Source organism: Callithrix jacchus, chromosome 7 (genome assembly GCF_049354715.1).
Source record: "Callithrix jacchus isolate 240 chromosome 7, calJac240_pri, whole genome shotgun sequence".
NCBI lineage: Eukaryota > Metazoa > Chordata > Mammalia > Primates > Cebidae > Callithrix > Callithrix jacchus.
Genome location: NC_133508.1, coordinates 28,793,218 through 28,818,516, shown reverse-complemented (window position 1 = coordinate 28,818,516; position 25,299 = coordinate 28,793,218). Strand labels below are relative to the sequence as shown.

At 37.0% G+C, this 25,299-nt stretch overlaps 1 protein-coding gene across 26 annotated transcripts in view; it reads right to left on the bottom strand.

Moving 5' to 3' along the window:
• Positions 1-25,299, bottom strand: part of WAC (WW domain containing adaptor with coiled-coil) — an 89,867-nt gene that overhangs the window by 62,348 nt on the left and 2,220 nt on the right. For 16 of the 26 annotated variants that reach the window (XM_002750170.7, XM_035307015.3, XM_035307017.3 and 13 more), the window contains exon 3: positions 24,499-24,694. In XM_002750170.7, coding sequence (XP_002750216.2) covers positions 24,499-24,637 — 139 coding nt within the window. In that variant the 5' untranslated portion in view covers positions 24,638-24,694. Of the gene's footprint in view, positions 1-24,498; positions 24,714-25,299 lie in introns of all 26 variants that reach the window. The other 10 variants (XM_054258558.2, XM_054258554.2, XM_054258555.2 and 7 more) reach the window with 1 other exon arrangement.

The window sequence follows — 25,299 nt, the reverse complement described above, 5'->3', positions numbered from 1 at the left end:
TATGGAAGTTAGTCAATCCGTGAGGGCAAAGAAAGTATTCTTGAAAATTAAAAGCACTACTCCAGAGAACATACAAACGGTCTGAGTGATTTAGACAGATCAAATCAGCCACAATCTTCCCTTAAGCCAAAGCCTAATCCAGAGCAAGGTCCAATACTATTCAATTCTACTGAAGGTTGACAGAGGTACAGAAGTTGCAGAAGAAAAGCTGGAAGGAGGCTAGCAGCAGTTAGTTCATGAGGCTTAAGGAAAGATGTCATCCAGAACATAAACACCCAAGACAAAGCAGCAAGTATGATGGAGAGGCTGCAAGCTATCCAAAAGACCTAGCTAAGATCAATGATGAACGTGGCCACACTATGATATTTAACGCAGATGAAACAGCTTTCTATCAAAAGAGGCTTTCCATGATTTCCATAGCCAGAGAGAAGTCAATGTCTGGCTTCAGAGCTAAAGGACAAGCCGACTCTCCTATTATAGGTTAATGCAGCTGCTGACTTTTTAAGTTGAAGTCAATGCTCATTTACCATTCAGAAAATCCTGGGGCCCCTAAGAATTACACTAAATCTACTTTGCCTGTTCTTTAGAAATGGAACAAAGGCTTGATGATAGATCTTTTTGCAGCACAGTTTACTCAATCTGTTAGGCCCACTCTTGAGACTTATGGCTCAGAGAAAAAAAAAATTCTTTTCAAAATATTTCTACTCACTGACAAGGCATCTCGTCACCCAAGAGCTCTGATGGAGATGTACAAGAAGATTAACATGGTTTTTATGGTTGGTAACACAAGTCATGGATCGGGGCGGCGCTGTGACTTGCAAGTCTTATTATTTAAGAAATACGTTTCATAAGGTTGTAGATGACATAGACAGTGACTCCTCTGTTAGATCTAAGTAAACTGAAAACCTGAAGATTCACCATTCCAGATACCATTAAGAACATCAGTGACTCATGGGAGGTTAAAATATCAACATTAACAGGAGTTTAGGAGAAACTGATTCTAACCCTCATGGACAGTTTGGACAGATTCAAGACTTCTGTAGAGAAGTACTGTAGATGTGGTGGAAATAGGAAGAGAACTAGAATTTGAAGTAGAGTCTAAATATGTGGTTGAGTTGCTGCAATGTTATGACAACACTGGAACAGATGAGTTGCTGCTTGTAGATGAACAAAATAAGTGGTTTCCAGAGGTAAGAGTCCACTGGTAAAGATGCTGTAAATGTTGTGGCAATGACAACAAAGGATTTAGAATATCACATAAACTTAGTTAATAAAGTAGCAGCAGGGACTGGAGACTTGAGAGGACTATGGGTAAAATGCTATCAAACAGCACAGCATACTACAGAGAAATCTTTCATAAAAGAAGAGTCAATTGATGTTGCAAACTTCATTGTCTTACTTTAAGAAATTACCACAGTCACCCCAACCCTTCAGCAGCCACCACCCTGTTCAGTCAGCAGCCATCGATATAGAGGCAAAAACCTCTATCACAAAAACTCACTGAAGGCTCAGATCATAATTAGTATTTTCTAGCAGTAGAGTACTTTCAAATTAAGGTATGTACTTTTTTTTTTTTTAAGATATAATGCTACTGCTCATTTAATAGACTACCCTATAGTGTAAATGTAACTTTTCATATACACTGGGAAACAACAACAACAAAAGAAAACTGTGACTAACTTTTTTACAATATTTTCTTTATTGCAGCAGTGTGGATCTGAACCCCACAGTATCTCCAAAGTATGCCTGTGGTCTGTGATATTACTTATACCTGGAATAAAAAAAAAGTCAAATTCATAGAAGCAGAGAGCACAATGGTGGTGCCAGCGTTTGGGGGTGGGAAAGGTGGCAAAGGGATGAAGAGGTGTTGGTCAAAGGACACAAATTTTCACTTGTAACATTAACAAATTCTGGGGATCTACCATATAGCATGGGTAGTAATGGATGTATTAATTTAACATATACATAATGTGTATATATGAAATCATCACATCAAATATATTTGACTTTATCAAATATTTTAAATATTATGTATTTAAAAAATAATAAAGAAGGTATATAAAGAAACAGTTTCTAAATAAAGAAACTATAGCTCTCATAAACCTTAAACCTTTTGAAACAGGGTTAAAATGTAAGTAATTTTTCTAGCAACAAAATTCAAGATTACAGCCAAAAAAAAGGCCTTGACTTAGCAGCCTTTCAGGAATATAATTAGAATGTAATCAATCAGTAAGCAATTACCGTATCGAATGTCAGGAACAATCTACACTTAAAACTAGTACACATTAAATGAGTTAAAAGTGGCTATGTTTTCATTTAACTAACGGATTCCAGCAGGAAAAACACCGCATTCCTAAACCCAAAATAGTCCATTTATATACAGGCTAAAAACCAAGTGCTAACGTAAAACATTTCACAATTATGGTGACAAACATCTGAAAAAATTGATGCAAGCAAGGCACTAAGATACAGGAGGTATTTCCCTAGAAAGCAAAGATTTGTAAAAATCTTTGCAAACTTATACATGTTTCTCTGTGACTTGAATCAAATGGTATTCCCAAGGTTCCCTACTGTAAACCCCAAGTGACAAAAAATGTTACTGAGAATTAAAGTACATGAGAACCGGCAACATCAAGTGGATTCTATTTAGTCCTAATAGATTATACTTGCTTCCAGAAAAAAATGAAAGCTACTTTTCCAAACCTTCAATTATAATTTTTGAAGTTATTAAATATATTTAAATTAAATACAATTTTTAAGTTTCAATTTAAAGTATATCCCAGACTTCTTGCCACGAATCATACCATGGGATTCAATTCTCAGTTTCTCAATTCCACTGTAACTCTTCAACTGTACAACATAAAGGTGTGGTTGGCATATTATGTATATGATCGGTAAAACTTTCAGGAGCACAAAAAATGTGCAGACATTCAGATCCCATCAGCCAAAGGTTCTCTGGCTCACTCTTGAGTGGGACTGGGTGGCATTTTTAAACCCTGCAGGTGATTCTAGGTCAAAAGGTCCATGAAACAAACAAAAAACAATGGTACAACGTTCCTGACCACACAAAAGAAGTCAGAATATTTCTCTTAAATACACTGAACTAAAAGTATATTCTGAAATACACTAAAATGTTGACAAGATTATCAATGGCTGTATGTTTTATAGTATATATTTGCTTGTTAAAAAAAAAAACTTCCCTAGACCTTAAATAATTGCACTAGATATAGTCTTTAAGAGCAGATATCTAAGTCTTCTGGTAGGAAAAAAAGATTAATGAGAGACCAAGCATTTGAATAATCTGTTATCTGCCCTGGATACAAACCACGGTACCACAGATGTCATGGTAATCCTTTTGACTATTTCACAAATTCAGTATGTTACTGCTCTTTAGTAATTCTTAATTGCACATTTTATATATTATTTTCAAAATATCTAAATGGCAGAGAATATCTAAGATACCCAGTAAGAAGAAACAGCAAAGACAAAGACTGTAAGTGACAAAGATTCTTTGCTCGGCTGAGCTCTTCTCAATCTTTCACTAGGTTCTTCTGGGCAATTCCTTGCAAAGTCCAGTTTTAACAAAGAAGTCTGGCTAAGACAATTTATTAAGAACACTCTCTGTTCTATACTTGATCAGGGTTCTCATCCTCCACCATCTCCCAGGTGATGTCTAATCACCCTGGCCAATATTCAGCAGGAATCCTGCTTGGTTGGTGTCTTAGTTTTCTGTTGCTATAACTCAACACCAGATTGTGTAATTTATAAAGAATAAAGGTTTACTTCGTTCGTGGTTCTGGAAGCTGGAAATTCCTACAGCATGGTGCCAGTGATCAGATGGCAAGAGGTCAAGTGCACACAAGCTCAGGTCTCCTTTCCTCTTTCCACAAAGCCACCAATGCCATCATGGGAGCCCTACCTTGGTGACTGAACTAATATTAATTACTTCCCAAAGGCCCAACCTCCAAATACCATTAACATATATAAGTTTCCAACAAATAAAAATCTAGGAAATATACTCAAACCATAGCAGTTGGTTTAGCCAAATCCCCTTTACCACTGATGTTTCCTCTTAGTAATTTTCCATCCACTGACTCCTGCACTACTCCTCGCCTGTAAGTTCCACTTGCTCATGCTGCATTCAGAGTTGAGCCTAACACTCCCACCAACTGCAACACCTGGTTGCAGTGGTTCTTATATCTACGCAATAGTCCCCCCAAAAATCTTCCTTACTGTGCTTTAAGTAAGTATCACTGAGTATCTTCTCTAACATAAAGCAGGAATGTGCCTGGAATGCTCAAGGAACTACAATGTTCATGTGACTAAGTAAACCCTAAGTAAAAAACATAACTCAGAGACATGAGGTTGGAGAGGTAGGGGGCTAGGCAGGAGTAACAAAGGCGTAGGGCCTTATGACCCACTTGCAAGGCCATCTAAGAGGGTTTCAGAAGAGTAACTTGACCTAACTGCTGCATAAAGACACTGAAGAGTTAGAAAGTTGGAAAACACAGACTCTTTAAGGAGGAGGCTCAAGATTATTGGCCTGGCAATTGGGAAACTAGTTTCTATTTAAGAAAATACAGAAGACCTGAGAAAAGCAAGTTTGGGAGGGGAAAACACACAATTCAGTTTCAGACACTAAAATAACTATTATCATAAACTATTATGTGATAACGGATGTGCTAAGTAACCTAGACTGGGGGTTGAGGATAGAGAAAGTAACTTTTAAGTTGAAGCCTGAAAAATTTGGAATTAACTAGGCAAAAGGAGCTGATGGAGAAAGAGTATTCTAGAAAGAAACAGCATGTGTGAGGTACCCAAGATAAGTCAGAACTCCAACCGTCTTCAAAGAACATCTTCAAAGAAAGTGCAAAGGGGAGGCATGGAAAAGTAGAAAGATACAGGAGCTGGCCACTGCAATGTCTGTACTTTAAGGGCAATGGAAGTCAATAAAATATTTTTAGAAAAAGAATGAGCAAATGTGCTTTTCTTAAAAGGTAATTCTGACTGTAATGTGGAGAATAAACTGGGGAGGAATAGTGGGGTAGAGATGACTCTTCTTTAACTCAGGGCAAGAGACAGTCATGGCCAAAGCTAGAAAAAGTGAACAAATTCACGAGTTATTTGTGGATACTAGGGATAAGGGAAAATAATGACAGTAAAAGAGTCATGAGCTAAGCAAAGCAAAGGAAACCAAGATTAAAAATGACCTTAAGTTAGTACAACCCCTAAGTCTTATTAAACCTCAGTGGTTCCTTCCATTCCACAGCAACAGAAGCAAACAACTTTACAAATATTTGGTGATTCTAGATATTTACATTTTGAAAAACCCCTTTTTCACCAAAAATAGATCATCACATTTAGGTATAGTCATGCCTCAGAATCAGTCATGGGAGACAGATTCTAAGATGCTCTCCACTGACACCAAATTCCACAAATTCTCAATTCTCTTATACGAAATGGTGTATTATTTGCATATAACCTATGCACATCCTGTGTACTTAAAATCATCTCTCTAAGGCTGAGTGCAGTGGTTCATGCCTATAAATCCCAGCACTGTGGGAGGCCAAGGGTCTAATCACTTGAGGTCAGGAGTTTGAGACTAGCCTGGCCAACATGGAGAAACCTCATTTCTACTAAAAATTCCTAAGTCAGCCAGGTGTGGTGGTGAGTGCCTGTAGTCCCAGCTACTTGGAAGACTGAGGCAGGAAAATCACCTGAACCTGGGAGGTAGAGGCTGCAGTGAGCCAAGATAGAGCCAATGCACTCTAGCATGGGTGACAGAGACTCTTTCTCAAAAGAAAAAAAAACCACAAACCTCTAGATTACTTACCATATCTATTATAATGTAAATAGTTCTTATACTCTATTCCTAGGGAATAAGAAAGAAGTCTGTAAATATTCAGTAAAGACACAAACATCCTTTTTTCCCCAAAATATTTTCTATATGTGGTTGGGGACACCAGAGATAAGGAATCCATGAATTTAGAAGACTGGCTGTATTAATATTTACGCTCTAGTTATATACCTTAACAAACTTAACAACTCTTCCTTCAATCTTAAATAGCACTATAAAACTGTGTAATGCCTTCGCTCTTCAACATAACTATCTTAAGTAAAAAAGAAAAAGCCATACATTTAAAATACAAATACACAAGAATTTCTGAAATATGAAATTCATTTTTCATTAAAAAAAACCCACCAGAAATAAAAACTTTATTTGCCCAGTGGATTCGTTTAAAATGCTTAGTACTATTTCAGGAGTCAAAATGAGTATTTCCTGACTTAAGCATAAAATGAATACTGTATCTGGTGGGCAACTTAAGATTCACTAAACTGAAAGCTGTATTAACAAGGTTACAAACTAAACCTCTTTATATAAAAATGATTTGTAAACAAATAGTAAATACAGTACATAGAGCAAAAACTATAAAAATCCTTTTGAAAATTTTCAACCTTGTTTCTCAATTTAAACTTAATAAATCCAGAGATAACTATTTTCCTGTTCTATCCTTCTCTATACACTGATGAAAATATTAAATGAACACTGGAAGAAAATATCCCATTTGTCTCCACTCAAACAAATGAAGCCATAAATACTACCTCTGGGAGGGTAAGCTACCATGGGCTGGCAGGACACGGAGCAAATATTTGAAAGCAGAAATCAAAAGGCTCTCCGGTAAAGGTCTCAAATCATTTATTCTGAAAAGGACCCTGGAAATTATCAAGTTCAAATTTGTTCTTTATGCAAGACAGGAAAAAAAAAACAGCCAAGTGGTTTTAAGATTTGCTCATTGTTAAAACACTAACAACAAAAAGGACAACATCCATATCACAAGACTGTTCTAATACTTTTTTTCTCACCTTAATTCTTGTTACCTAGTTGACAATACTTTCTAGCAGCATACAATCCTAAAAGATACATAATATCCAAACCCAAAAAGAAACTTCCTCATTCACATTAGATAGAATCCAGTCAATATTCAGAGTTCTGACTATATGATTCAAAATTTTCAAAGTTTTACATTTTATTTGGTGTAATTCCTTATGATGCTTTCACATTTACATTAAAAACCCAATGGCCAGCCAGTAAAGGTCTTCTGAAGTAACAATACACAAAACAAAACATAAACATAAGCTCTCTATATGCTTCCTTGCCTTCCTCCATTGATACCAACTTTAGTGACACAGAAAGAATTACAATAGAAAGAGGGATAGTATCTAATGTCATAAAGAAGAGGGCTAACAAACCAAAATGTAAAGTACCACTCTGACCAACAAGTTTGATTTTACCCACCTGATTCTCATCAATTCTGAGCCTAGGCAGGAGAAAAACCATAATGATACACCATTTCAGCATCCACAAAATAAATTAATGCTTTTTAAAGCCAGAAGACAGCTTGTCAAAAAACCGCATAGATACCTAAGAATAATACTAAGAGGAAAAAAATATGAAAAGGTAACAAATAATATGTTGATTTTTGAAAATTAAATATTATTAAAATACACATACAAAGGCCGGGCGTGGTGGTTCATGTCCGTAATCCTAGCACTTTGGGAGGCCGAGGCAGATGGATCACTTGAGGTCAGGAGTTTGAGACCACCCTGGCCAACATGGTGAAACCCCATCTCTACTAAAAATACAAAAATTAGCCAGGCATCATGACGCACACCTGTAATCCCAGCTCCTCGGGAGGCTGGGGCAGGAGAATTGCTTGAACCTGGGAGGCAAAGGTTGCGGTAAGCCAAGATCATGCCACTGCACTCCAGTCTGGGCAACAGAGCAAGACTCCATCTCAAAAAATAAATAAATAAATAAATAAATAAATAAATAAATAAATAAATAAATAAATATAAAAATAACACACACACATACACACACAAAAAAAGTAAATAGGAACCATAAAAGCATTTAAGACTAAAATGACATCAATTCTCAAAACATTTATTAATCATTTCTGAAAAACAATTTCAAATCCTACAGCATTCACTCCAATATCTTAAGCTAATTCTTTAATTATTGGGGGTGGGTTTAACTATTAAAAACAATAATTCAGAGAAAATACAGTAAATAAGGTAGAAGACAAGCTGGCTTATATTGGTTCAGATCAAAAATAAGATGGGACTGAAGAGAAACCAAGACTGATCTGCTATGCAGCCCCCGGCTTTTCCACAAGATGTGAATTCAACCCCAAAAAGAAAGACTTTTTACAACTGAGCCACTGCTGGATTATAATTGCTTATATACTTTCCATGGGTTTACTTGTAAAAGTCATAGTTTCACTATCAAAATGCACAAGCTCAAGAGCTAAAGTATGCCTGTGTAACAGCTGCATTCTTTTTTTTCCCTCTAACACAAGTCACTTTAAATCATTATAGTCACTTTAGGAATAAAATCACAACATAATGAATCACCAGTTCAACAAAATCAGCCATTCTCAAGGATACAGGAAATAGAGCACTACATCTGAGAAGTTTTAGGGATGTATAGCTTCAAAAAGCTTACTGAATATTCAAATACAGGATATTTGGAAAACAGACCACCGCTATCACCACCCCAAAATATCTCCCCTATTATTCTACCTAGTTTACTACAGAAAGCAAAACCATAAAAATCTCCTTTGCTAGTAAGACATGAATTTAACAGGGTTTGAGAAACAATGATTTAGAAAAGGAACAATTAAGAAAATAAGTAAAAGGTCTGAACTGCAGAATTTCAAATGTCACGTCATTATTCAAATCACATACAGCTTTCTATAGGATCATACTAATGCAAAGACTACTAGTCTAACTAACAGGGCTACTTAAGAGATTGATAACAGTTTGGAATTAGGCCATCAATTACACACACCATTTTTTTTTTTAAGTTTACATGCTTATAGTTTATACATTTTCCTAAAAGCTTCCTTAACAAATAAAGGCAACTTCCATGCAAACACTATAGGAACTCTCCAGTAGTAAATTCTTATGATTTTACTCTTACCTTGATTGCACTTTAAAAAAGAACTTTGAGGGACACCAATCTCTGAAGGTTACTGCCACTCACCTGTTTCTGAGTATGTCAAACGACATACAAGACATTTAACGGGACCGGATGCGGTGGCTCAAGCCTGTAATCCCAGCACTTTGGGAGGCCGAGGCGGGTGGATCACGAGGTCAACAGATTGAGACCATCCTGGTCGACATGGTGAAACCCCGTCTCTACTAAAAATACAAAAAATTAGCTGGGCATGGTGGCGCGTGCCTGTAATCCCAGCTACTCAAGAGGCTGAGGCAGGAGAATTGCCTGAACCCAGGAGGCGGAGGTTGCAGTGAGCCGAGATCGCGCCATTGCACTCCAGCCTGGGTAACAAGAGTGAAACTCCGTCTCAAAAAAAAAAAAAGACATTTAACATTTTCAGTTGGTAAATAGTGTAAGGAAAAGAACAAAGAAAAAAAAAAGACATTTAACATTTACTGAGCACCTATATATACCAGACCACCACCCCCCAACACACAGAAAAATTGCTGCCTATTAGGAGCTCACAGTGTAGCGGGCAAAAAACAAACGGAAATAATTACAAAGCTCTACAAAAGAGCTATAATAAAGATAGGTTCAAGAAAGTCTTCATAAAATAAAGTGGGACCCTGAAGAAGTAAGAGGTCTGGCAAGGAAAAAAAAAAGGTGAGGCCGGAGTGAAGAGAGGATAGTTTTGGCTATGAAAACATATACAATGGGACAACGGTGTTAATAAAAAGATGCCTGGACTGGGTGTTTTTACATGACTACACAGTAGAGAAAACAGAGGGTGGCTGAGAAAAGAGAAAGGTAGACTTTGGGTAACAGTGGCTCAGAAAACTTAAAACTTTCTTTTGTTTTGTTTTTTAAAGACGGAGTCTTGCCCTGTGGCCCAGGCAGGAGTACCGTAGCATGATCTCAGCTCACTGCAACCTCCGCCTCCCGGGTTCAAGCAATTCTCCTGCCTCAGTCTCCCAAGTAGCTGGGATTATAGGTACCCACCACCAGGTTCAGCTAATTTTTTCTATTTTTAGTAGAGAGAGGATTTCACTATGTTAGCCAGGCTGGTCTTGAACTCCTGACCTGGTGATCCACAGGTCTCAGCTTCCAAGTGCTGGAATTACAGGAATGAGCCGCTGCGCACAACCAAAACTTAAACTCCTTAAACTTCTAAGTTTTATTTACAAGCCAAAAATCTAGTCTGAGATGTTAACTTTCTGGCATGGACCTAACAGTTTTTTTTTATTTCAGTATCCTCTTACGTACATTAAATAAGAACATTTCTCCGATAAGTATATATGGAAGCGGAGAGAAAAACTAATTGGACACCTATCATTAATACAACATAAGATGCGTAAAATTTACGCTTTAAGAAGTTAATGACTTAAGGAATGTGTTTACATTTGTAGTTAAAATTTTTACTAAGTTAGAAGGAATTAGACAACAGAACTGTAAACAAGACATTTTAATATTTTAAAACAAGGCAATGAGTTCTAGAAGTTGCCCCTAATCATGGGAGAAAAGAATCAAGGACAACTTCCCAGGCATTACTCAGGACAGGGAATATTCAAGTTAGAAAAAGATTTAGGAAGATTATCTATAGAACATTAGGTGGTAGGCCTGGAAATCAAAGGAGCAATAGTAGAAGCATGAGGTACCCACAGCTATACCCAGGTAGGGTTTGAAAACTGAGAAAGCAGCAAAGACAAAACATCTCAGGAAACAGTAACTTTTCAGTTGCCGAACTCGAGAATGAGATTAAAACAGCAGAACAGAAAGAAAAACCAACACCATAAAAGCCAAGAAGTTGGCCAAATGTGATGGCTCAAACATATAACCCCAGCACTCTGGGATGCCGAGGCAAGAGGATCGCTTAAGGCCAAGAGTTCGAGACCAGCCTGGGAATATGGCAAAACTCCGTCTCTATAAAAAAATATAAAAATTAGCCAGGAATGGTGCCATAGGCTCAACTACTTGGGAGGGTGAGTCAAGAGGATCACCTGAGCCCAGGAATTTTTTTGAGGCTGCAGTGAGCTGTGATCATGCCACTGCACTCCAGCCTGGGCAACAGTGTGAGACTCTGCCTCAAACCCAAAACAAAACCAAAAAACTACAAAGATTAAGTTTCTTAGCTGTACTAGCCAGATTTCAAATGCTCAAGATACTTGTGGCTACCACACTGGACAGCTCAGACAGCAAACATGTTCAACCATATATTTGACAGAGCTGACCTAGACTCGTATTCCCAAATGGAAACAGGTAACTATCAACAGCAAGCATCTGAGGAACCCAATAACATGGATATGATGCACCAAACTCAACCAGAAGACCTTCTGAGGAAATATACTGGACATAAAAAAAAATAACCAAAATTCTCAGAGTATTTCTAAGCAAATCAGTCATAAAATTACAAAAAGCTATGAAAAATTAAAAGCAGAGCACCCAAAATAAAATGTGCAATAGGTGGATGAAATGAACACAGCTTTAAATATCAGAGAGTTGAAAGAAGATGCCAAGGGATTCTTGCCAGAATACAGTGTACATTTAAAAAGTATCTAACTACTGTACTTACTATTTACCAAGCAAAAGAGAAATAGAATAGAACCAAAAGACATCTAACAGAAGTTTCAAAAGGATAAAAGTCAGAAACAAAAGAGAAGAAAAAAAGTGTGGCAGATGACTTTATAAGGAATAGGGTCAGACAAAAAGGCACTCAGCATTCAGGGCATTCTCTAGGGTCTTTGGAAAATTAAAATGTAGACCGGGTGTGGTGGTTCAAGCCTGTAATCCCAGCACTTTGGGAGGCTAAGCCAGGTGGATCGCCTGAGGTCAGGAGTTTCAGACTAGCCTGGCTCACCTGGTAAAACCCTGTTTCTATTAAAAATAAAAAAATTAGCTGGCGTGGTAGCATACACCTGTAATTCCAGCTACTAGAGAGACTGAGGCAAGAGAATGGCTTGAACTCAGAAGGCAGAGGTTGCAGTGAGCCATGATCACGCCACTGCACTCCAGCTTGGGCAGCAAGAGTGAAACTCTTGTTTCAAAATAAATAAATAAAATGTAATTTAAAAAATAAAACACACTAAGTAGAAGCTTACACTTACAAAGAGAGATTTGTGAAGTTTTAGATCTAAGGATAAAGAAGGAAAAACCCAGAACTTTCAAGATGGAAAGAGTAAACTAGTCATACATCCCAATGGTTATCTACCTACAAAAAAGAACTGGGTCTGATATCAGCTTCTCATTTCCAACACTGAATGAACGGTAATCAGCATTTTAGAAATATCTTCAGGGAAAAAAAAGACTCAAGGACAAATGGTTTTTGAATATAGCCAAAAGATCATTAATTCAGATATGAAAACAAAATGAAGACATTCTCAAAATGCAAAGTCTTAGATTACCATTCACAAAAAAAGTTGTGAGTCTTTTTTTTTTTCTTTTGAGATGGATTCTCGCTCCTGTTGCCCAGGCTGGATGGAGTACAGTGGCGTGATCCTGGCTCACTGCAACCTCCACCCGGGCTCAAGCCATTCTCCTGTCTCAGCCTCCCAAGTAGCTGGGCTTACAGGGGCACGACACCACACTTAGCTAATTTTTTTATTTTTGGCAGAGATGGGGTTTCACCATGTTGGCCAGGCTGTTCTCAAACTCCTGACCTGGCAATCCACCCACCTCAGCCTCCCGAAGTGCTGGGATTATAGGCATGAGCCACACAGCTGGCCAAAAGTTCTAAGTCTTTTAAGCAAACATATATAACACATAAAGCAAAAAAAAGAAAAACGCTTTTAAAAATGAGAAATGAAATCAACTACACTGGAAAATTATCCCACCTGTCAGAAAATGCTGTATCAAAAATACAAAAGACATCCTACACAATTATCCATTACATAATTAAAGAGCTTGATCTATTGACAGAGATCTTTGTACCCAACATGAAATACATTTTTTTTTTTGAGACGAAGTTTTGCTCTAGTTACCCAGGCTGGAGTGCTATCGCGCTATCTCGGCTCACCACAATCTCCGCCTCCCGGGTTCAGACAATTCTCCTGTCAGAGTCTCCTGAGTAGCTGGTATTACAGGCACACGCCACCATGCCCAGCTAATTTTTTATATTTTTTTTTTTTTTAGTAGAGACGGGGTTTCACCATGTTGACCAGGATGGTCTCGATCTCTTGACCTCGTGATTCACCCGTCTCGGCCTCCCAAAGTGCTGGGATTACAGGCTTGAGCCACCGCGCCCGGCCTAATACATTTTCAAATATCCAAAAAATACCGAAAAAGTATCCAGAGATAATAAAAATCCTAATTCCAAAAGACCAAGAAAATTAGTACATAACAGAAAGCCTAACAGTGACTTACAAAACTGATTCATTTGGATTTTTAAAACATCCTTAATAGATCTGGGTTTTAAAAAAGACAAATTAAAACTGAAATTACATTCAGCCTTCAATAAAAAATGAGATGACTCTTCAACTTTCCATCAAAACCTATGCAATATGAACAAAGCAGCAAAGTTTACAAAATTTACATGTTTAAATAATAAATAAAATTAGTCAAACTCAAAGGGGAGAGGAGTTTAAGGGTCTAAGTACTTTATTCTATTTTTCCAAAATAATTAACACTGGCATTGATTTAACAGCTATATAAAAAAGGAACTCTCATCATTACATAAAAATATAAAATTAAGGTAGTTTACAGTTAACTCTTATCTTTTTTAAAAAATTAAAGAATCATAACTGAGATTCAGATATCTGTGCATATATTAAATATCAATGCTTAGAAGACTAACAAGGAGCCAGCAGGCAGAACAGAAACTAGCCCCAATAACCATACAAAAGGCTGAAGGCAGCAGAGAACAGTACTTCCAGCAGCCTGTCACACTCTGTACCCCAACTTCCCTAGCTTTCTTCCATTACAATGAATATTTTCACAATCAACAGGCACACAATTCGATGAAGTTAGAATTACTAATGCAGAAATATCTTATCATGATCCTCTCTCCATCTTAGCCAAAGTATTCCAGGATAACATAATTCACTAGTATTGCTTTTTCAGCTACCAGAAAAAATTAGTTCTATGAATACAGAACAGGTCAGAACCTTTCAGAAGATGCCAACAGTAAGTCATGTCCTTTTGGCACACTGTCATACAAAGTCAGAAGTAATCAAAGCCTACACAGAAAGACTAGTACTATCTAAATTTATCAACCACACACATTCTAAATTTCCTTTAAAATGCAAATACTAAGGGTAAACTTTAAGACATCTTTTCTTAACACTTAAGGTCAACCAAAGGATCTCTACTAACTTGGGGGAAGGCTATTTTTCAAACCAAGATAAAAACTAAATGAAGTTTACCACTGAATCGTCTCAGGACAGCCTTATGTTAGAGACCAGGGGTTGTGGTGGAAACGTAGTACCTAAGTAATGTCTGAAGTAACGCAAGTGGCTCCAGATACTACCCAATATTTCACTGGCCTGTCCAATTAGAAACTTCTCTGCTGTGGGGCATTAGATCCCCTTGCCACAGGATACTAAGTTAGCTATTTAATAGCAATTACTTACAAATCTTAATACTGTCTGTGAATCTAGAAGGTGATAGAGAAGAAAATTTGAAACAAAAACATATTACATGATTTGGCAAACAATCTCTCCAATAACCATACTGTTAATGATATAACTCACATTCCTTAATGTCCACTTCAGAGTTCCTCCTCCCTTCTGTGGACTCTCCCTAAACCTGCAGTTTATAAGTATTTAAATTAACCCAGTGATTATTTAAAAATTCAGTTTTTTTTTTTTTTTTTTTTGAGACAGTTTCACTCTTGTTGCCCAGGGTGGCGTGCAATGGCACAATCTCGGCTGGCTGTAATCTCCACCTCTTGGGTTTTCAAGCAATTCTCCTACCTCAGCCTCCTGAGTAGCTGGGATTACAGCCATGCACCACCATGCCCGACTAATTTTGTATTTTCAGGAAAGACAGGCTTTCTCCATGTTACTCAGGCTGGTCTCAAACTTTCAACCTTAGGGGATCTGCCTGCCTTGGCTTCCCAAAGTGCTGGGATTACCCAGCCTAAAAATTCATTTTTCTAGGCTCCATCAACTATTGCTTTGATTCTGGGTAACTGGGATGGAGTCAAGTTGTAACTTTAAAAGCTTCTCAGGGGAGCCTAATAAGCAGCCTAATTTGGGAACCATTACTCTAAACTTGCATTGTTTTTGTTTTGTTTTGTAGACAGTGTCACTTTGTCACGCAGACTGGAGTACAGTGATACAATCCTGGGTTTAAGCAATTCTACAGCCTCAGCCTCCTGAATAGCTGGGATTACAGGCATGTGCCACCACACCCAGCTAATTTTCGTATTTTTAGTAGAGACAATTTCACCATGTTGCCCAGGCTGGTCTCAAACTCCTCAGCTCAGGTGATCTGCCTGCCTTAGCCTCCCAAAGTGTTGGGATTACAGGCGTGCGCCACCACACCCAGCTAATTTTTTGTATTTTTAGTAGAGACGGTTTCACCATGTTGCCCAGGCTAGTCTCAAACTCCTAAGCTCAGGTGATCTGCCTGCCTTAGCCTCCCAAAGTGTTAGGATTACAGGCGTGAGCCACCACGCCCGGCTGTTTTCTATTTTTTAATCTTTATATCTATCCCCCAAAATAGATGAACTGCAAAGTCCTGGAGATGGGCAAGTGGCAAGTTAGAATCTTCCTGCAGCCCCCATCACGTAGCTCTCATTCATAAAACTGTCCAGCATGTTTCTTCCTAACTCTAAAAAACAAAAGCAGCAGCAGCTTTAGAAATAGCTATAGGTTGCTAATCCGACACTAAATATAATCATAGGAATAAAAGCAAGCCTAATAACCTACTCTATCACAGTCTGGGCACTGAGGTAAAATGCTTTAGAAGTGTTATATATACACAATTTCATCTAACCCCACAACAATCCTACAGAGATGGACATAAACACTCAGAAATTAAGTAGCATGTAAGGTCACCTAGCTATGAGGGTCTGAACCTAAACACAAACCTAACTTAGAACAATGACTTTCCTAATTAGCTAAAAATATAAATTAGGTATTAAAATTCCCTGAGCCCCAAATGAAAAATAGTTCTAAACTCGGTCCTCTAAGACTGATAATTAATACCAAGTATTTGTTTAATCCACTACATAAATAGGAATACAAGCTTTGAAAAAAGGGAAAACACAATCCAAAATACTTTTACAAAAAAAATCTGTAAAGAAGCTGGACTCAGTGGCTCACACCTGTAATCTCCGCACTTTGGGAGGCTGAGGAGAATGATCACATGAGGCCAAGAGTTTGAGACCAGCCTGGCCACCATCTCAACTAAAAATACAAAAATTAGCTGGTTGTGGTGGAGCGCACCTGTACTCCCAGCTATTTGGGTGGCAGGAAAATCACTCGAACTGCGGAAATGAGTTTGCAGTGAGCTGAGAGTGCGCCACTGTACTCCAGACTGGGTTGACAGAGTGAGACCCCGCCTTGAACAACAACAAAAACAAACGATTAGTTTTATGGCGTAAGAATGTCTTCCATGAAAACTAATGATTAACTCTAAATGAGAAGGCACAAGGCTACTTTGTTTTTCTCCTTTTCTCAGCATTTCCTGATTTTTCTACAATAAATGCGTGCTAACAAAATTTTAGTTATATAAGCACTACATACTTCTAGGACCCATTATTTCCAATCTTACTGTACATAATAAATATGGCATTTCAGAAATCAAGCATACAAAAAACTTTTAGAGAAATAAAAATGTGTAAAAGCCAGACAGACCAACAAGGTGATCACATTCTTCAGAACTACATTGTCCAGTTCAGTAACCATCACTCACATGTGGCAATTAAACACATGAAATGTGACTTGTCTGGGCTATAAACATCGACACTGGATTTCAAAGTCCTTGTACAAAAAATGGAATGTAAAGTTTGTCATTAACAGTTTTTAAAGTATCAATTACATGTTGAAATATTTTTGATATATTAGGTCAAATAAAATACACTAAAATTTCCTTTTTACTTTTTAAGCTACTAGAAAAGTACACATACAGTTTGTATTTGTGGCTAACATATTTCTACTGAACGATGCTGCTATAGAACCTTGTTAACAAAGCGAAGCACAGGCATCATCCAAGATCTTGTTACAAGGCAGATCTTTGGGCCTTACCCCAGAATTGCTGACTATAACAGTATCTCCAGGTGCTTAGTACACACATTCCAGTTTGAGGACTGCTAAGCCAAAACAGTGTAATTTCATTCCCCTTAAATTACAACAATCCCAGTATTTTTTAATCTATCCATTTAGTGAAATGCTATAAAGTTTCTGGCACTATTCTAGGCAACAGAAATACAACGTGGATAAAAACATTAAAACTCTCACTTCCTCTTCTGGTGGAGCTTATATTTCACAAAAGGCAAGCAAACAAAATCTAAAATACAGTCAGGTCTACTACATTTGTCTGAAATACACAAATTTGTTTGAAAGCTACTGATATATCAGAAAACAGTAAATTTCCCATTTACATGTATTTTCATCTATGAGAAACACTAGCTACACCAAGCTGCACAGGAACTCGCGAGGCACAGATACACATAGCTCAAACACCTAACAGCTTAGTTCATTATGAATTATGAGTCAGATCCATCCACATTTGGTGTTACAACTTTGTCTCACATCAGATAACTTCCATCCATCACTTTACAGTAATTCATGAGCTGCAACCCTTCTGGTGGATGGCCACTTGCACAAGAAGTCAGGTCTTGGTCAAGGTAAAGTGCCATTTAGTGGGATGTTAAGGTATTCCTTAACCATTTTATATGTATAAAACTAGGTTACAATTTTTATTAGGGTCCTATCCTTTTAAAATGTGTCACTAACAATATTTTTGGTTACTGTGCTCCTAACCTGATTTTCCCCATAAATCCTCTGGTATAATTCTGCACAGCACAGTGACTTTCAGGAATGCCCCTAACATATTATGGCTATAAGTAAATCACAACAGTTCACCTTCATACAAGGAAGGAACAAGCAGGGGCAAGGAAAGAATTATGAGAATGACTGTTTCAGAATGTTCAGGAAGGGCAGAGAAAGCCTTGTGAGGGGGTGACACTTAAGCAGACACATTACTGAAGTGAGTGAGTACACTAGGAGAAACATAAAGGAGCAAAATGTGCAGAACCCCCAGGACAGTAACAAACTTCTGCCTGCAGGGCAGTATGGAGAGAGCGGCAAAAACAAGCAGAAGAGTTGTAGAAGAGGCTGAAAAAAATACCCAGACACCAGATTACACAGGATCTATTATAAGCCTTGCTAAGAAATAGGGAGTCACTGGAGGGCTGCAAGCCTGAGAGAGATGTGAGGTGACTGGCATTTTAACTGGATCTCTCTGGCTTCTGTGTGGGGAAACAATTGCATAAAGCAAAATGGCCTCAGAAACACCCAGGGGGCACTCGCAGAATTCAAGCTAAGAAAAGGTGGTAGCCAGAACTAAAATGATAAAAGTATTGAGTATGAGTTATATTCGGAGTATAATTCACGTAAAATTTTATGTGAAGAGATTTCATTTCCAGTTTCAACAACAGTAGGCTAAAGACTGACTTCATGTATATTATAATTTCATCAGTACCACAGGAATAATACTGATCAGCCTATTTCAAAGGACTACTATGGAATTAGATGAGAAACAAATAGACATCCTTTGTAAATTATAAAGCATCATACAAATCCTGAAAAAGACTGTTTGCATATTTGCCAGCCTCAAATAACTGGTTTTGCTGGTAGGTGGAGGTTGCAGTGAGGTGAAATGAAGATTGTGCCACTGTACTTCCAGCTTGGGCACGAGTGAGACTCTGCCTCCAAAAAATAAAAATAAAAAAAACCTCCTCACGAAAATCGGTTTTGTAATGATTAAATTGACAATGAGTTATATCTAGTGCCTGGTATAGCATCCTAAATGCCCAGCTTATTTCCATCTTCACTTTTTCCAGCATCATAACAAAATAATGCACTATCTCTAAATGATTCTGCACAATATAATAAGGTAACAGATGCTTAACAGAGACAAATTAGAATATTTAAATTTTCTGTGAATTATAGACCAAAACCCTGGTTATGTTACACCAGAAATTTTAAATACATCTTGCACAACTAGAGAACAGTTCGATTACGACTGTCTTAAAGGATCTAAGTGAACTCATTCCAAAATATTCTTATGATCGTAAAACAGAAATACCATTAAATCATAAATACATAACCATCTCTTGAAAAATATAAAAAATGTTAAAATGTGATGAGAAGCCCTAAGACAAATGAGTTGGTACTAGTGTTCAAATTTAACAATTTACATGCACAGATGCTTACATCAGACACTGTTTTCTAAAATTTAAAAAAATAAAATAAAAAAAAAACCACTGGAGAGTTGAAGCATTAAGACTGCTATTCCTTCAATCTTATTCCACTTCTCTTGAAACGGAATATGTTTCCTGTGTTTTCTCAATTGACCAATGAAAATCCAATGCAAACATTTCTGTATAGTTTATTACAACATCACAAAACATGAATCAATAAAAAAGGTCATGTGTCACTATTTTTACTAGACAAAAGGAATACTTAATATTAGTCAATAGCATTGCTAAAATACAAATATTAGTATATTAGATTATATGCAATATTTCCATTCTTTGTAAACAAGTCTATAAATACGAGGAATTAAGAGAATGGACTTTTCCTAGTGAAATTTGTGTCATGCTTCTATGTCAAAACTTATTTTGGAAAATAAAACACTAATGTGACAACACTAACCTAGAGCTACACAAATATATTTTATCAACGCACTATAATTTGGCAAGATGTAACCACTGAGGGAAGATGAGTGAAGATATTAGGAGGATAAAAGCAAAAACGCCTTCAAACTAATTCATGCCACGGTAAACACCACTAAATAAGCTTTCAATACCCAATATGTTTCATATCTGCAAGTATATAAGTTACCAAAGTTAACGAACTAGTTTCCAGACTCACATCTGTAGCGACTTGTTCAATTTTTTAAAAATTTTCCCTCATCTGTAAAACTGTAAAATGAGGATACTATTTGTTGTCTTCCAATGTCGATATCAAAAGCAATTGTTAATTTGTATAGTACTTCCTATACATTTCTAATGTTATTAATTTCTAATATTACTAATGCAAAGCATATTTCATAGTCATCTAAATAACTATAAAACCATGTTGCTCAACTGCCAGTCTATTATTCAATGTGAAAGACTCAAGCGTTACTAAATTATGTCAAAAACTATGACAAGACCAATTATCCCCAAATAATTGCTTCTAATTCCTTCAAAACGTTACTATTAACCTTTGTTTGAATATTAGGGAAATGAAAATACATTTCCAAATTTTTCCAAAGATATAGTTAAATGACAAGATAAAAACTTCCCTTTAGGCCAAGTGTGGTGGCTCACACCTATAATCCCAGCACTCTTGAGAGGCTGAGGCAGGCAGATCACTTGAGGTTTGAGATGAGGCTTGCCAACATGTTGAAACCCCATTTCTACTCAAAATACAATAATTAGTCAACCATGGCGGCACATGTTTGTAATCCTAGCGGGTTGGGACATGGAGGCAGGAGGATCACTTGAATCCAGGAGACGGAGGTTGCAGTGAGCCGGGATGGCACCACTGCACCCCAACCTGGGTGACTCTGTCTCAGAACAAACAAACAGAACTGCACAAACAAACACATACAAAATCTAATGATTGTACCTTAAGGTTTTTGCTTTTGGTTACTTTAAACAAAAGATTGTTATGTTTATAGACATATCGGAGAATATAAAAAAAATAACTAATTTCACGAAGAAACCTTTCAATTATACCCTTACATAACCTCTTTTAAATTTACAATGACAATATTTCCTTTAATAAATCCTAAAGGATAAAATCTCTAACTCTTTAAACTATACATGCTGTTAACAACATCAAGCTTATTTTAACTAATGAACGGTTTTTAGGAGTAAAATGCATCACAATCCTGACTTCTCATTTTTACAGTGTATCTGAAAGTCCTTTTATATATTACTTCCAATCATTTCTCAATGAAATCCAAGATACCAAGAAATCTAGTACTTACTGAAAAATGCTGTGATGCCAGTTAAGCCTAAGGAAAACATAAATACACTTTACAAGTTCCACATTTGCTTAACTTGCTTTGTAAAATGCAAGTTACAAATCATAGCATACAGGTTCTCATTTAGTAAAGAAAATCATTAAACAAATCTTAAAATGAAAAAACTGGAAATTAAGTAGTTCAATAAACAATACAGTAAGTAACCTCCTATTACCTTAAGTTTTTTACATGCTGAGAGCTTAGATAATCCTACTCACTTGCATTTGATTTTTTGATAATGGTCTTGAATTTATATGTATGAGTTCTTTTTTCTTTTTCTTGTTTCAAAGAGACAGGTCTCACTGTCAACCCAGGCTAGAGTGCAGTGGTGTAACCACAGCTGTTAATCTCAAACTCCTGGGCTCAAGCAATCATCCCACCTCAGTCTCCCAAGAAACTGGGATTACAGGCAGGCATCATCACATCCAGCTAATTAAAAAAAAAAAATTTTTTTTTTAAGAGACAGGGTCTTGCTATGTTGCCAAGGCTAGTCTCAAACTCCTGGCTCCAAAGGACCCTGCCATCTCATACTCCCAAGCAACCAAGATGACAAGACATGAGCAGCTGCACCTGGGTGAATTATTTTCGTCGTTGTTGTTGTTGAAGATAGGATCTCACTCAGGCTGGAGTGCAGTGGCATAATCTCAGGTCACTACAACCTCCACCTCCCAGGTTCAAGTGATTCTCCTGTCTCAGCCTCCCTAGTAGCTGGAATTACAGACACTCATCATTGCACCTGGCTAATTTTTGTATTTTTAGTACAGAAGGGGTTTCACCCTGTTGACCAGGCTGGTCTCAAACTCCTGACCTCAGCTGATCTGCCCACCTTTGCCTTCTAAACTGCTGAGATTACAGGTGTGAGCCACCGCCCCCAGCCTGAATTCATTTTTAAAGATAAAAATCTAAAGGAGTTCATAATGCCAGCAATAGAAGTCATACATATACACTTTTAACATCTTAGCACCAAATACATCATTAGCAATAAAGACTCCAGAAGTCAAATTATAATGACTAAAATAGCTCAGTATTAAATGAGGAAAAACCACCATTTTCCATTTTTTAAGGCAGTATTAGAATCAAAGATGTATAGCTCATGTTGTTGTTATTTCTATGAAATATAAAGGAATATGGCATCCAAGTATATTAGAAATGGTACAGTATTAGTTGGAAGACTCCAGAAGACAAGCAGCTAGAAAGACATCAAGTTTCTTGCAAATGAAACTAAAGAAAGATCAGGAAAGATGCAAATTTCTAAGAACAAAAAGCTAACAAGTGCCTGGAGATCAGACAGGTAGGAAAATGAAAAATCAAAGTGAAGAAAAAAATGGGTACAGAAAAACTTAACTTAAGTGGCTAAAATACCACTAGCTCTCAAGAATCAAAGCACTTAATAGCTTCAAGGCCAGGATCACATCTTAATGAGCATCACACAGAGCAGATCCCCCAGGTTTGTTGAATGAGTAACAGAATGTTCTTGGGATTACTTCACCTGTAAAAGAAGTGGCTGAGCAAGGTTTGCTGAAACTGAAAGCATTTACAAAGTAAGTTTGACTGCAAAACTGACTACTTGGCATTTGGGGATAACCTGGATCACAGTCACTAAAATTAGAGCCATTTGTAAGAAGATGAGATGCCATACCCTATTTTGTTACAATCACCAAATTTTACAAAATAAAGTACAGTTATAAGTACAACCAGTACCTGCTCTCCATGAACTAACATCTGAAATGAAATCCACTATAGAAGAGTAACTGATAGATAGTACCATCTCAGGCTTTCTCAGGGTTTATGTAACACTATGGAAAACTTACCCACCAAACTGAAAACTTTAAGAGCTTAATTTTGCAACCCAGTAACTTCTAACACTTTAATAATCAAATATACCTGCTACTACAGTTACAAACAAAAATGTTTGTATCTGCATATATAACACTAAGCTGTAACTAAATTCAACAGAGTATTTTCTCCTCATCCAAATTATTCAATCCCAGTGTAATCTCTTCTGACTAGTATTTCTCTCAAAGCAGTAATTATGTAAAGGAAGCCAATGTTTCTTGATATATGATCACACTGAATAAAGCTGATTTCTGTCAAGGAACCAGAAGATGCAAGGTATTTTTTAAAGTAAGCAAAGTATTGAGAAACTAGTTGCCAATAGGGGCAAAAAGCCACACAGTACTTTATTGAGTTTCTTTGGAAGCTTTAATATGGTAAATCTGCTTAACATATGTTATCTCCTTAAGCAATATGTTACAGTATGAGAAAATACAGACGTCTTTAATTACGTTATTGAAACTGGATGCTTCTGACTTGAAATGTAATTTGGGCAAATTAAGTCTGGAAGTAGTTACTGAGTTGGTTTTGTTTACTTATTCTCAGCCTCCTACCACAAAGAGCTTGACACAAACTTATAATTGAAGGTACAGCATTGTGCAAAAGAAATCACATTAACTTTCAAAAAGAATAGTTCAATGAATAAGGTATAAAAATCACATCACCAAAACTGGAGAATACTGAAAATAAAATGTTTACAACAAAAAGCAAGAATGTATTCTCTAAGTCACAAATAATTTTTTAAATCTGGGAACTATCCTGTAAAAGCATACTATCATTGTAATGAGAAGAGATCTGAACACCTTAAAAAGTAAACTGAAGCAACAATAAGGATCTCAAAATAAATTGAAATCTTTACTTAAAAAGGGGAAAGTTCCTTTATCGGAAAAAATGTCCTGCATTTTCCCCATCCTTAAGAAAGCATGTTTCAAACTATACTTATAAATTCATTTCCTTATTATCAGACACTAAAGTCCACTTTTTATTTTTTTGTTATGGAGTCTCGCTCTGTCGCCCAGGCTAGAGCACAGTGGAACCACCTCAGGCTCACTGCGCCCTCCACCTCCCAGGTTCAAGTGATTCTCTTACCTCAGCCTCCTGAGTAGCTGGGACTACAGGTGCCTGCCACCCCAAGCCTAGTTAACTTTTGTATTTTTAATAGAGACAAGTTTCACCTGTTGGCCAAGCTGGTCTCGAACTTCTGACCTCAAGTGATCTGCCCCCACCTCGGCCTCCCAAGTGCTGAGATTACAGGCATGAGCCACCATGCCTGGCCTTAGTTTCCACTTTTTAGATGCTCACATCAGCATCTTATGTCTACAGTAACTTGTTTAGAGTAAAGGGAAAGAAAAAAAAACTGATAGTAGTAAAATATTTTAATGACATAACCACACAGTAATTTCAAGCTTGAAATACTACTGCTGCGTGTTTTATATACAGCTACTATGAAACATATATGTCAAAGTTTCAACAAGAAAGCTACTCACCACCATCCCTCTCTCTAACTCTGTGAGTATGCACATTTTTGGCCTTACTGTGACCTGTGCTGTCACTGTATTTGTTTTCAGGACTATCAGATCTCCGCAACATTTTATTTGGTGGTGAAGGATCTGCGGCGTCTCGCATCTTTTCATGTCTGTGATCACCGCTACTGGGGTGACTCTTTGATGAATACTTAAGTGCCTGTAAAACATCACCCCCCCAAAAGAGAGAGAGAAAGAATTGAAACCTTAAACTTAACTCCAGAAACTAATTTAAACAAATTTTGGTGTATTAACGTCATCAAATTTTATGAACTTAAATTTCCACTTTGAATTCTGCTCTATTCTTCAAAGTTTCTCAGACAAAACCTAATGCTTAAGTGTTACAGTAACACTCCTGGTACAAATCATAATACTAAATGAAAAAAAAAAAAGAATCACTCCATTATCTTGTAACTAAATCAAACCACCTTGGCACACTGATTCTGAAAAAAAAAAAAATTCTGGGAATATTTAAAATCACTTTGAAAGTTTACTCAGAGGAAAACTAGAAATTCAGTACCACTGCAATCAATTTCTGCTATACAACTGATATGCACAAGCATATGAATAAGCACACGCGTATTTTTGCAAACCTACCAAAAAAAAAAAAACCCACACACCAGTTTCTCCAATTCTATGATTCAAATAAAGCATTTCAGACCTAACTTCCCTACTCTTACAGGTGTGGGAAACAATTTTAAGGTATAAAAATATTGACCAATACACTAAGGTGAATACTATTTCTAAACAAGCATAATGCACTCA